The 13,643-nt window shown below is 42.4% G+C and overlaps 2 protein-coding genes across 2 annotated transcripts in view; both read left to right on the forward strand.

Moving 5' to 3' along the window:
- Positions 1–13,643, forward strand: part of LOC134223840 (uncharacterized) — a 532,543-nt gene that overhangs the window by 478,569 nt on the left and 40,331 nt on the right. The gene's annotated exons all lie outside the window — the stretch shown is intronic.
- LOC134223839 (uncharacterized) overlaps positions 1–13,643 on the forward strand; it is a 480,585-nt gene that overhangs the window by 352,043 nt on the left and 114,899 nt on the right. Inside the window, exon 3 of the mRNA XM_062703055.1 lies at positions 4,267–5,932. Coding sequence (XP_062559039.1) covers positions 5,212–5,932 — 721 coding nt within the window. The 5' untranslated portion in view covers positions 4,267–5,211. The remainder of the gene's footprint in view (positions 1–4,266; positions 5,933–13,643) is intronic.

Consider the following 13,643-nt stretch of genomic DNA (forward strand, 5'->3'; position numbering starts at 1 on the left):
GGAAGCCTTCCATCAAGAGTCTCGGAAAGCTGCTTTCAAGAGGCTCGGAAGCTTCCTTTCAAGAAGCTCGGAATTCTTCTTTCAAGCTCGGAAGCGTACCTTTAAGATGCTCAGGAGCCTCCTTTTAAGTGGTTCGAAAGCTGCCTTTCAAGATACTCGGAAGCCTCCCTTCAAAATACTTCAAGAGGCTTGGAAGCCTCCTTCCAAGGGTTCTTTCTAAAATTACGTAATGCTAAATTTGGTGATTTTGGACCCCCACCCTCCCCCTCGTTACACTTCTTGTATGGAAGGTTTATTTTTACTGTATGGATCGTAACGCTCGGCTTGAGCCTCTCCCTTCCCCTTCAGCGTTACGTAATTTGTGAAAGGCCACAACCGAACCACCTCCAAGAGGCTCTTAAGTCTCCTTTCAATAGGCATGGAAGCATCCTTTCAAGAGGTTCTAAAGCCTCTTTTTAAGAAGCTCAGAAGCCTCTTTTGAAGTGGCTCGAAAGCCGCCTTGCAAAAGATCGCCAAAGATCGGAAGCCTGCCTTCCAGAGGCTCGGAAGAATCGATTCACGAGGCTCGTAAGCTTCCTTTCAAAAGGCTCGTAAGCCTCCTTTCAAGAGGCCCGGAAGCTTCCCTTCAAAAGGCACGAGATTCTTACACCGAGAGGCTTCGAAGCGTACTTTCAAGACGCTCAGAAGGCTTCCTTTAAGTGGCTCGTAAGCCGCTTTCAAAGGGTTTTGAAGCCACCCTTCAAGAGGCTGTGAAGGCTGTGAAGGCTTCCTTTATTCAAGAGACTCGAAAACCGTCTTCCAAGAGGTACGAAAGCCTCCTTTCAAGTGGCTCATAAGCTTTCTTTCAAAAAGCACGAAATTCTTCTTCCAAGAGGCTTTGAAGCGTACTTTCGTCGCTTTTAAGAGGCTCTGAAGCCTTTCTTCAAGACGATCGGAAGCCTCCTATAAAGAGTTTCTGAAGTTCCCTTTCAAGGGCTCGAAAGCCGCCTTCCAAGAGGCCCGGATGCCTCCCTGCAACAGGCTTGGAAGCCTCCCTTCAAGAGGTACGGAAGCCTTTTTCAAGAGACCCGGAAGCCCTTAGTCCCTTGGAGACTCGGAATTCTTTGTTCAAGAAGCTTGGAAGAACACTATCAAAAAGCTCAAAAGCTTCCTTCTTAGTGGCTCGAAAACGGCCTTCAAGAGGGTGCTCGGAAGTCTTCCTTCAAAGTGCTCAGAAGGTCTTTTATAATAGGCTTGAAAGCCCCTCTTCAAGATGCTCGGAAGTCTTCAATAGACAAAAAAAAGTCCTGTAGGAAGCTTGATATATAAATTCACTTTGAATTGGAATTTTTGCACGGAATAATGAAAATTTCAGCCAACTTCCTGAAGAGTTAGTTCCCGTTAGTTTTCAGGTCCGTTTTCCATATATCTAATCTACGTTTATTTTTATTTATAGCAAAAAAATAGGGGGTACCTCAATTAATGCAAAAGTTCGAAGGGGTACCTCTCAAGAAAAAGGTTGAGAACCGCTGTCTTATGAGATGTGAGACATCTCTCATTCTTCACTTTTCGCTACAAATTACATGTAATTCTCACTATTCACACCTTTTTCTGCATTTAGCCTTATGATCTGTTCGACCAACCGGCATTTGGCCAATTGGCCCGACGTCGTTTTTTCTTACTTTATTATCGTGATTTTTTGCTGTTCGGGACTTGTCTCGAGGTCGTGTAAATTGTGCATGTGACTGATTCTGAAGAGCCACGTATAATGGGTACGTTTGCATACGTTCAAACAGTGCACTATGGTCCAGGATTCAGATTTACGCGGAAAGATGCATTTTACGCCAAAACTATATTTTTTAGAAAAAACTGTTGTTCTACAAAATTGTTCGAAATAGTAAGGCCATCATTATGGTTCTACCAAAAAATAGGGTGGCCCATCATATAAAAAAAATAGAAAATATTTTTTTCATTTCTCAGAATATTGACATGTTATGTTCTACAAAGTTGTAGCGCAGCTTATTCCAATCAATTTTGCTAAAAAACTTTTTCTGTAGCTCATAAGTTGGCTGATTTAGAGGAATTTTACCTAATTAGATTAGGGTGTACCTCAAAAAAACTGTATTTTTGATCTACTTTTTTTGTTTTACATTTCTCGAAAAAGTCGTCTTCAGGTGACTTTTAGAGCTCAAAAAAATGAAGCCGATCAAAAGTTATAATCGTTTTTCTGTCAAAATTACATTTTTTTCATAAGTTGATATCTCCGGTTAGGGCAGACCAAAAAAATATATTCACACGGCATCTGAAAAAGAAATTAATATTCTTTATTATGTCAAAAAATTAAGGATATGTTATTTTTTTATCTCAAGTTTCACCAATTTTACTAAAATCATGTTTTTTCAAATAAATTGATATAACTCGGCAACGGAAGAAGATACAGACGATATTCTTATAGCAAAACACGCGTTTTAAAAAGCCTCAAAAGTTTTCAGAAGGTGACATCCGTGAGAAATGAAAAATGAAACGAGCAGATCATAAATATTCTTTTTTGAGGGACACCCTAATCCTGGTAAGTAAAATTACTCTAAACAAGTGAGCTTGAGAGCTACATAAAAAGTTTATATAGCAAAGTTGATGGGAAAAAGCTGCGCTACAACTTTGTAGAATATTTTATGTCAATTTTCCGTAAAATAAAAAAAGAAAAAAATTCACATTTTTATAAAATGGCCCACCCTATTTTTCAGTAACTTTATAATAAAGGCCCAAGTATTCAGAACAACTTTGTAGAATATATTTTGTTTCTTAAAAGTATGCTTCAGACCGAAAATGCATCTTTTCTCGTAAATCTTGCAATACGATGATAATGATAAAATTTATAAAAAGTGTTTAAGCTGTAGATTTTTTATTTTCCATTTCTCACGAATGTCATCTTCTGAAGACTTTTGGGGCTTTTCAAAACGCGTGTTTTGCTATAAGAATATCGTCTGTATCTTCTTCCGTTGTCGAGTTATATTAATTTATTTGAAAAAACATGATTTTAGTAAAATTGATAAAACTTGATATAAAAAAATAACATATTCCCAATTTTTTGACATAATAAAGAATATTAATTTCTCTTTCAAATGCTGTGTAAATATATTTTTTGGTCTGCCCTAACCGGAGATATCAACTTATGAAAAAAATGTAATTTTGACAGAAAAACGATTATAACTTTTGATCGGAAAAAGATATTGAGCATATTAACCCATCAAAAGTTGCATTTTTTTGAACTCTAAAAGTCACTTGAAGACGACTTTCTCGAGAAATCTAAAACAAAAAAAGTAGTTCAAAAATACAGTTTTTTTAAGGTACACCATAATCCAATTAGGTAAAATTGCTCTAAATCAGCCAACTTAAGAGCTACAGAAAAAGTTTTTTTAGCAAAATTGATTGGAATAAGCTACGCTACAACATTGTAGAACATAACATGTCAATATTCTGAGAAATAAAAAAAATATTTTCTAATTTTTTTTTATATGATGGGCCACCCTATTTTTTGGTAAAACCATAATGATGGCCTTACTATTTCGAACAATTTTGTAGAACAACAGTTTTTTCTAAAAAATATAGTTTTGGCGTAAAATGCATCTTTCCGCGTAAATCTGAATCCTGGACCATAGTGCAGTGGCAACATCGAGTTAGCAAGGTGGAATTGTATTGAACAATTCGAGTAAGGGAGGTATCGACTTACGGAGGGAACTTAGTGTGTTGGATTCAAGGGACTTGGAATTTCATCGAGTAAGGGAGAGTTTGCCGTATTTGATTTGATATCAATATGAACGCTTCTCAAGTCTCAAGACTCAAGTTTAATAATAATTTTATTGGTAAATCTAATATAAACTTGAAGAACTTTGCAAAAACATCTGCATATCAATTTGATACAAACCCCCGATTTTTTTTTAATACTTGATGTTTCAATGTTGCTTCTTACATCCTACATGATCCTCTTTTGCTCGTACCTTGAGTTTACCTAACATATATTTTACACCAACATTGTGTATTACAAAGCATCGCCATATGAAGGTCTTTCAGTGAAACTCATGATTTGATATTTTGTTCCGAATGGGTTATTAAAACCGTACCAATTCTATATGACTGGCCAACAAAGCGACAAGATCGTTGTTGTGTATTAGGTTTCCAATATCACAAATTTCCACTTCGCTACCTTGAATTCTCCGATCGTATATCGATTTCGTCAATGCCATCAACTAATATGCTCTTTTCGCAATCTCTTTGTCTCTTCCACAGATTGGAGCTTTACCCCTGAACGCTTGATTCCCCGACCTAAACTTACCTGAACCTAAACCAAAACAACAGTCATAAACTCAACTCAAGACAGAGCAAACCCAACCAAACCAGCAACGCGAAAAATTATAGATCTGTATCTAAGCCAGCAACTTTCTGCAATAACTACCTGCCCAATAACTAATTTGACGCTGCTAGCCTGCTTGCTGCCGCCCCGAGAGCCGCACTTGCAGTTGCATTATACTGCTTGTGGAAACAACAAGGCAGTGTGTACTGACGACGCCACCAACTGCAATCGAGTTCAAGGCTTCCCTTCGACCAATCAATCGACACTTTGTAGTTGGCGCCCAACGTGTTTGCAGCGAAGCAAATCGCCGACCGACTAGAGCCTAGGAGGGCCTAAAGAGTTCGAAACAGATGGGCTCTGTGCCGCGCGCGCCGGTTCGTGTCTGCTGCAGTCAGTCAGTGATTGATATGCATCGCGTAATTTAATCCAGAGCTGTTTTCCAAAAAGAGCCCCGCGGCCGTGTAGTGTGTGCGTGCGAATGTTTGTATGTGCAAAACTTGGGCAATATCGCTCTGCCTACGATAGTTGGCGCTTGGGTACGGTTTACGTAAAACAAAAAAGCGCCAGTGAGCAGTGAGAAGAAATTAAAGTTGAAAACTGCCAATTTCCGTTAGGTAATTTTCCGTTCCAAAACCATAGACGAAGTGGTGAATGTGCGAGAGCCGGAATGATGTTGTACCAACTACCACCGAGAGCTCTTAGCAAGATTTGCACTGCAACTTTTCGGTTTTAAGTTATGTGATTCAATTAGTGCAGTCCTTTTGGAGTTCCAATGATGAAGCACCGAGGTCCATGTGATTTCCATTTCAATTGAGCGTCGTACACACATCTACGTGAAAGTTGATTCCTGGTCCATTTTACGGCGATTTTCCAAACGTAAAATGGCTTCAAACGATAAATCTATGTCAGCAAAAGAGTCATCTTCCGGAGACCGGAAACAATCAGAATCGGCCTCTGGAGATGATGTTGGCAAGGATGAGGTGGACTATGCGATTAAACTACCCAACGCGCTGGAGAGTGATGCATGTTTGACCTGCAGTAAAAACCAGAAATCCAATGGGACTTTGAATAACAATTGCTCTCATGGGAAAACCCTGGACAAGTTCAACATATTTCATCTGAAACGTCGACCGAAAAGTGACCCCGGAACGGGAACCATCGCCAAACATGCCCAACAACGGGCCGAAGAAACCGCCGACGCGAACACGAAGAAGAAGAAATCACGATTTGTGAAAAGTGCGTCAATTGCGCGAATTTTCGGTAACAACTACAATACAAAGAAATACGAACAGGATAGTGGAGCGTTGCTCAAATTGCAACAGTTGAAGCGAAGCTTCCTGAACAGTGAACGGTTCCATAAAAAGGATCCCGCAACGGCGGGTTGTGATAGTCAACAGCAAGAGCAACAGCAGGATCACGAGCCACACATCGGAGATGCGTGCTACGTGAACGACAGTGAAACCAAGGCCAAAGCGATTCGATCCATTACCCGGGGGCTGGGTCGACTGTGGAGGCGGAACAGCCACACCATCGAAATAAGCCGACCGGATCCGGAGTATAAGGTGTCCTATCTGGGCAATGTGCTCACCGGGTGGGCCAAAGGTAAGTGTCCCATGGCATAAGATTGCGGTCAACGATTGATTGGATTTGCAACGCGGTTTCGTAACGTCGTATGTAGGTTCATACACCGTTCCGAGGAGGGTCTCATGTCGGCAGGGCCGGAGAGACACAGCAAAACAATTCACGCGCTTGGTTTTATTCATGAGATAGTAACCGCTAGGGTTGGGCCTCATCGGCAAAGTATCATCGCCACCATCATTAGTGGTGTCGTGTGTCCCACTTATTGCGTCTTGTATGTCGAACCGAAACTTTCATTGACTGAATGAATGCATGTTGGTATGAATTTACAATTGTATGACAGTTAAGGTTGTAAAATAGAATTTCATTGTAATTATTGTGTTTATAGAGTTGTGCCTGCTGACTGTTTTCTCATACGTTACACAGAACTCCAAATTCATGCAAATTTTATTTTGGGTGTGGCATTAAAAAGCTATTGACCCTCATTTTCTTCTGAGCCCTTGCGTACATAGTTTTGTGCATTTTAAAGCGAATGAATAATAATTTTGTTCAATGAGGGCCCAATGAAGATGGCAAATCACGTTAATAATAAAAATGTGGTTACTTTTGAGAAAAAAAGCGTGAGGCTTAAGAATATAAATCGAAGAAAGAATTCCATCAAGTAGCACGATTTCCGTTTTTATTTTTTTTCTCTTAATTTGCTGTTTTATTAAAACTATACGGGGCAAAGGGCCAAACATATATAAATATAAAATATTATTAATGATAAGATCTCTTGACACATTTCTCTTTCGCTTGTGTTGCTTAACCGGCACTGGAGAGTGCGCGTCTTATCGTACCACGCAGAACGATCGCGCGATCCTAGGAATACTTTGTTCTGATTTGTGCGATCGATAAGTCAATTGATTAGTACGCGTTCATTTGTGTTTTTATTTATCCTTGATCAAACTACACTCTAAACACGGCATACCGTTTACCAAATTAAACCCTGCTACATTGCCTTCCTCATGTATATTGCATTCCAGTGATTTATCGTGGAAATGCAGATGACTCGTCGGCTTCCATCGAAACCAACATTTTCCTACCCATTACTTAATTGACCTGCATTCCCAAATATCATCTATTGGTTCGCTTCTCAGCTGACCTGGCAATAACGGAGTAGGAACCGTGGGCGGTTAATCATGCTCATGCTCATGTGTTGTTGAACTGGCACTTGAATCAAAGCCCGAAGCAGAAAATCAGGCCTGTTGCTGAGTCGCTGGTGGATGGGACAAATCTTCCTTGATTGCAATCGCCATATCCTCTAAAGTGTGACATCGTCTTCCCTCAGACGATTTTTATTTTTTCTGGAGCTACGATTCGAGGTTTCCCACGTACCACGACTTTTTCGTTCGCAAAAACTACGCTAGCATATGTCGTCAGTGCTGTAAAATGTCATTGGAAATCGTTTGTATAATTTTTCAAGAACTTTTTTTTCAGAAGCTTGATATCAATACATGAATTATGATAAACTTGTAGCGCTTGAATGTTCCATTAACTTTGGAATTGGGACGTCTCACTTCTCACTAATTGATTCTCACTTCTCACTGTGAAAAATAAGTAGTGCGAAGTTAGTAGTGAGGCGTCTCCTTTCTCACTTCACACTACTCACTTTTCACAGTGAGAAATAAAAAGTGACAAAAGAGAAGTGAGAAGTGAGACGAGGCTACGCCGCCACGAGACCCTGGGTCTGTCTCTTCTGCGATGTCCTGTTGGATTCTAGTCCAGCGCATGCTTGCAGATTTCGTCTCCGCTTTTTCGTAATCCGTGGCCGACCCACCTCCATTTACGCTCTCGAATTTCTGTCGATATCGGTTTTTGATGGTATCGTCGATGGAGACCAGCATTCGAGAGCCAATTGTGAGGTCACCAGCCCGAATTATAGAACGTAGACATCGGTTGATAAATACTTGAAGTTTCTGCGTAATCTCTCATTAGCGTATAACAAAACAGTTTTCACGTTTGAGTTGAATATTCGAAAATTGGTGCGTTGACTAATCTAATTGGATCTCCATACATTTCGTAAACTCGCAAAGCAGCCTTAGCCTTCTTGATCCGTGCTCCTATATCGATCTTGGTTCCATCGTCCGACGCTAACTGGCCATCAAGATATTGAAAGTTTTCGACCTGCTCCACTGCTTTCCCGGCTACCGTACAGTTGGTGAGGTTGTTTGTGTTTACACGATTTCGTTGACTTCAGAAGAACAGTATTACGATTGGAAATAATAAAAAAAAAATCCAACACCAACTCTCGAACTTATGATCTTTGGATCTGCAGGCGGATATTCTACCACAGTACCACACTGGTCATCTTAAAGTAGAATGGATTTGTTAAATGTTAAAAATTGACTGAATTGCGATTAACTTCCACCACAGCAAAAACTATCGTATATGATGCATTAAATACAACTTCTATCGACAATAATCTATAGATATAGATATATAATGCGATTTTGATTTTTGGCTGACACAAATGCGTTTTTGTGTGTAGTTTGTTAAACGATATGTGGCTCACTGGGAGCTCCGTTATGCAGGACTCCCTTGAGTCTAAGGGCGCCTCACAGATTTTCGTGGTTCAGACGATCGAATACTTTTTCGTAGTCAATGAATACTAGGTAGAGAGACTCTTGAAATTCGTTGACTTACTCCAGAATGATCGTGACAATATGTTCCTCACATGATCTTCCTGGGCGGAATCCTGCCTGCTGCTGTCGGAGAGTCGAATCTATTTTCTCCTGTATCCGATTTAAGATACACGCTTAAAATCAATAACACAGAGATATGTTTGCTTCACACAAAACGGACCTAATGCAGAACAACACCTAGATGAGCGACAGTTACACAGCCATAAAAATAGCTAGTGTGGTTTTATTGAAGCTTGGATTTCAATATTTTTAACAGTATTTGGTTCCTCATGAAACAAGGAATCTGTACAATCGCTTACATGTTAAAAAGGACCATACGACCGAGCAAGGCATTTTTGTGCCTGTGTAACTGTCGCTCATTTTTTTTTTTAATCTTTTGTTTATTTGAAAGGCTCATTTGCCGTAAAGCGCTACGGAGCCAAAATCATGTTTCTAGTACAATTTTAATCTTGATTCTTATAAATAATGTTAGTTTTGGGGAACCGAAAAACTCGCGGTTTGGTCGAGGTTAGGGAATACAATAATACAAAGGGAAAGGAAAGGGATTTAAGGTATTTACTAATTACGATTCTAATGGTTACATGGTTTAGATGCTTAACGATGTTTCATCTGTAACGGAACAAACAAATATTTTCTTGGAAGACAACAAGAGGAAGAAACTGTCGCTCATCTAGGTGTTGTTCTGCATAAGGTCCGTTTTGTGTGAAGCAAACACATCTCTGTGTTATTGATTTTAGGCGTGTAACTTTGCACAGAACTTTGAGAACAATGCACAGTAACATGATGCCTCGCCAATTGTGGCATACAGCCAGATCCCCCTTTTTGGGACCTTCACTAAGACGCCCTGCATCTAGTTAGCCGGAAAAAGTTGCGGTTTCCCAGATATTGCAGAATAGTTCTAGAAACTTTTTTTTCAAATGGGCATACATGATTCTAACCTTGATTTTTGGAACGGCGGCTGTGCTCTTAAATTATTTATTTTGGTGAACTTATGAGTCTAACAGAAAGAACTCATTCCAATCTATCCGGTAGTAACGTTAGCTGAACGAAATATGCTGAATTGGGAGAGTATTAGCCGTTTCAAAATTGATGAAACATTTGCACAGATAGCACGGGGTCAGCTTTGAGTATCTTTACTGAAATGCGATCGACCCCGGGAGCGTTGTTGGATCCCGTGCTTCGGATGGCTGCTTCAATATCCTGCAATTATGGAGCTTCGGAGTTGGCGCGGGTGATGGGTCGCCGAGATGTTGATGGTTGGTCGGGCGTCGAAACTTGAAGAAGTTGTTCGAAGTGCTCGAGCCAAAGTTTCGGGTGATCAGTTGGGTCGGTGAGTAACTGACCTGTCTCGTCTTTCACCGGCATCCTTGGATTCATCCACGCTCCATTCAGGCATTGCGTCGTGTGATATCGTAGAGGAGGCCGGTTGTTGCAGTTTCTCCCCTTCGTCGGCCAGGGAGTCCACCCACGCTCGCTTGTCCCGTCTGCAGCAGCGTTTAACTTCCTTCTCTAGAACCGAATACCGTTGATGGGACTCGTACTTGGATACTCTGGTTCTTGCCCGCTCTATCGCGGTCTTTGCTTCTCTACGCTCCTCAATTTTCCGCCAGGTTGCATCGGTAATCCACTCCTTCCGCTGAGTACGCATCTCCCCCAGGTTGTTCTCACTTGTTTAGATAAAGACATTCTTCAATGAACGATCTCTTCACAGCTGGATCTTCTAGTCGGCGTGTGTCGAATCGCCGTCCGAGTCTCTCCTTCAGTCTCTGAGTCCGAGCAGTTCACTGTAGAAATTCTCCTTGTCCTGTAACTCGGCAACATCGGTCGGCGCATAACATTGCATTATCGTGAGGTCCTTACCCGTGTTCTGAATCTGGCAATTATTATCCACTCATTAATTGGTTCCCACTTGATAAGCCCCGCTTGTGCATGGGCTCTAAGCAGGAAACCAACTCCTCGGTGCCGGGGAGCGTTGTTCTCTCGAATGCCGGAATATAACAATGCCTGTCCCGATTGTAGTTTATGTTCTCCAAAGTTTGGCCAACGGACTTCACTCAGTCACAGGATTCCGAGCTTCTTGCTAAGTTAACGTTAAAACATTCCATGTTTCAATTCGTGTCCTTTGTTTCATGCCAAAAGTCGTCGCCGTTATATCAGTTCTCGATCTTTCTTCGTTGGTTTTTCGAACGGTTTGTTAAGTTTCGGGAGCAGTAGGTTGTTGGGGCCCTCCTTAGCCGTGCGGTAAGATGCGCGGCTACAAAGCAAGACCATGCTGAGGGTGGCTGGGTTCGATTCCCGGTGCCGGTCTAGGCAATTTTCGGATTGGAAATTGTCTCGACTTCCCTGGGCATAAAAGTATCATCGTGCTAGCCTCATGATATACGAATGCAGAAATGGTATCCTGGCTTAGAAACCTCGCAGTTAATAACTGTGGAAGTGCTTAATGAACACTAAGCTGCGAGGCGGCAATGTCCCAGTGTGGGGATGTAATGCCAATGAAGAAGAAGAAGAAGGTTGCTGGCCTAAGGTCCCTATTCACCGGGATGGGGCTGCCATCTTATATATTATTTTATTTATTCAGACTAAGGCCGAAGTGACCTGTGCGGTATATAAGAGTCTTCTCCATTCGGCTCGGTCCATGGCTACACGTCGCGTCGCCAACCACGCAGTCTACGGAGGGTCCGCAAGTCATCTTCCACCTGATCGATCCACCTTGCCCGCTGTGAACCTCGCCTTCTTGTGCCAGTCGGATCATTGTCGAGAACCATTTTCACCAGGTTACTGTCCGACATTCTGGCTACGTGCCCGGCCCACCGCAGTCGTCCGATTTTCGCGGTGTGGACGATGGATGGTTCTCTCAGCAGCTCATGCAACTCGTGGTTCATTCGCCTCCTCCACGTACCGTCCGTCATCTACACCCCACCATAGATGGTACGCAGCACTTTCCTTTTGAAAACTCCAAGTGCGCTTTGGTCCTCCACGAGCATCGTCCGAGACCTGTCCGAGTCCGTAGAGAACTACCGGTCAAATGAGCGTTTTATAGATTGTCAGTTGGATACGGCGGCGAACTCTATTCGATCGGGGCGTCGTGCGGAGTCCGAAGTACGTACGATTTCCAGCCACTATGCGTCTCCGAATTTCTCTGCTGGTATCATTTTCGGCAGTCACCAGTGAGCCCAAGTACACAAATTCTTCTACCACCTCGATTTCGTCTCCACCGATGCACCGATTTCGTCTCCACCGTCTCCACTCGCGGTGGGTGGCTCACATTGTCTTCTCTTGAACCTCTTCCTATCATGTACTTCGGCTTCGACGTGTTGATGACTAGTCCGATCCGCTTAGCTTCCCTCTTCAGTCTGATGTAGGCTTCCTCCATCTTCTCAAAGTTACGTGCCATAATATCTATGTCGTCGGCGAAGCCAAATAGCTGGACGGACGTATTGAAAATTGTACAACTCGTGTTAATCCCTGCCCTTCGTATTACCCCTTCCAAAGCGATGTTGAATAGCCATCTTATATATAGCTTCCGGGGAAAAGCGTTTAGTACTCAGCCGCTGGATGCTAGAACAGACGCTGTTTGAGCCGCACCTTCTTGCTGGTCAGACTCAGTCGGGTCAAATTTATTTGAAGTCCCATCCAACACCAGGACAAGGCTAGTGCGCTTTGAGCGGCACACGGTCGCTTTGATATGGATTGCTTGCGGATACTTATAGATTTTATAGAAGTTCAACAGAGCCCATTGTCAAACTCCATCACATCCTAGACAAGCCCCCAGATTGCATCTTCTCACTCCAGCTGATGTCAGAAGGACAACAGCGCCCAGGCTACACTATCAGCTAAGTACATAACCCCTTAGCTGGTGGTCAGTTGTCATCGAAAGACCCGTGGAAGCGTGAGTATTGAATCTTGTGGGACGTCTCACTACTCACTTCGCGCTTCTCACTTTTTACAGCGAGAAGAGATAATTGAGGAGTGAGACGCCTCTCTTCTCACTCCTAATATCTCACTTTTCAAATGACCTATTCGGCTTAATGACCATTTCGGTCAAGCGACTCTTTTGGCCAAATGACCCTTACGACCATACAATCTTTTCGGCCTAATGACCCTTTCGTCCAAATGACCCTTTCGGCCAAAAGACCCTTTCGGCCTAATGACCCTTTCGGACTAATGACCCTTTCGGCCAAATGACCCTTTCGGCCAAACGGAGCTTTTGACTATGTGGTGGATGCACCCCCTAACTACGCCTGTGTGATGCAGTAAGTTGGAATCGAACTCGAACGACAATTGTTATGCTTAATAAGCATAACAACTGAAGTTGGAGCGATAAACTATGAACTGCATACGCAGCGGAAAAGCGTGTATCGCGCCGCACGATAGGCTTAAGAAATGACGAAATAAAGAGAACTGTATTAACCACCGACGCGACCGCGTCGTCTGCTAATTAATGAGAACGCTCCCCGTATATCCAACTATTATAACTAAATGACCCTTTCGGCCAAATGACCCATTCGGCCAAATGACCAATTCGGCCAAATGACTTTCGGCCAAATGACCCTTTCGGCCAGATGACCCTTCCGGCCAAATGACCCTTTCGGTCAAATGACACTTTCGGCCAAATGACCCTTTCGGCCAAAAGACCTTTTCGGCCTAATGACCCTTTCGGACTAATGACCCTTTCGGCCAAACGACCATTTTGACCAAATGACCCTTTCGGCCAAATGACCCGATTCGGCCAAATGACTCAATTCGGTCAAATGACTTTCGGCCAAACAACCCTTATTAATATGTATTAATGTTCAAAATCGGTGGTTGCAAGGTGGAAAAATAGTTTTCAAAAAGAAATCCAAGATGGCGGCCAAATTCAACATGGCTGCCCCAAGTTTTATCATTGCAATTGAGGATACACTCGTCCTCTTTCCGACGATATGCTGATCTCTAAGATCGGTTGAGAAATGTTGGAGTTATGACAGTTTTGGTGAGTCAAAAATTGACAAAAATTGAGGGGCCTATTAAAATGATTTCGTGTATAACTAACGAGGGGTTCATCTTTC

Source organism: Armigeres subalbatus, chromosome 3 (assembly GCF_024139115.2).
Source record: "Armigeres subalbatus isolate Guangzhou_Male chromosome 3, GZ_Asu_2, whole genome shotgun sequence".
NCBI classification, from domain to species: Eukaryota; Metazoa; Arthropoda; class Insecta; order Diptera; family Culicidae; genus Armigeres; species Armigeres subalbatus.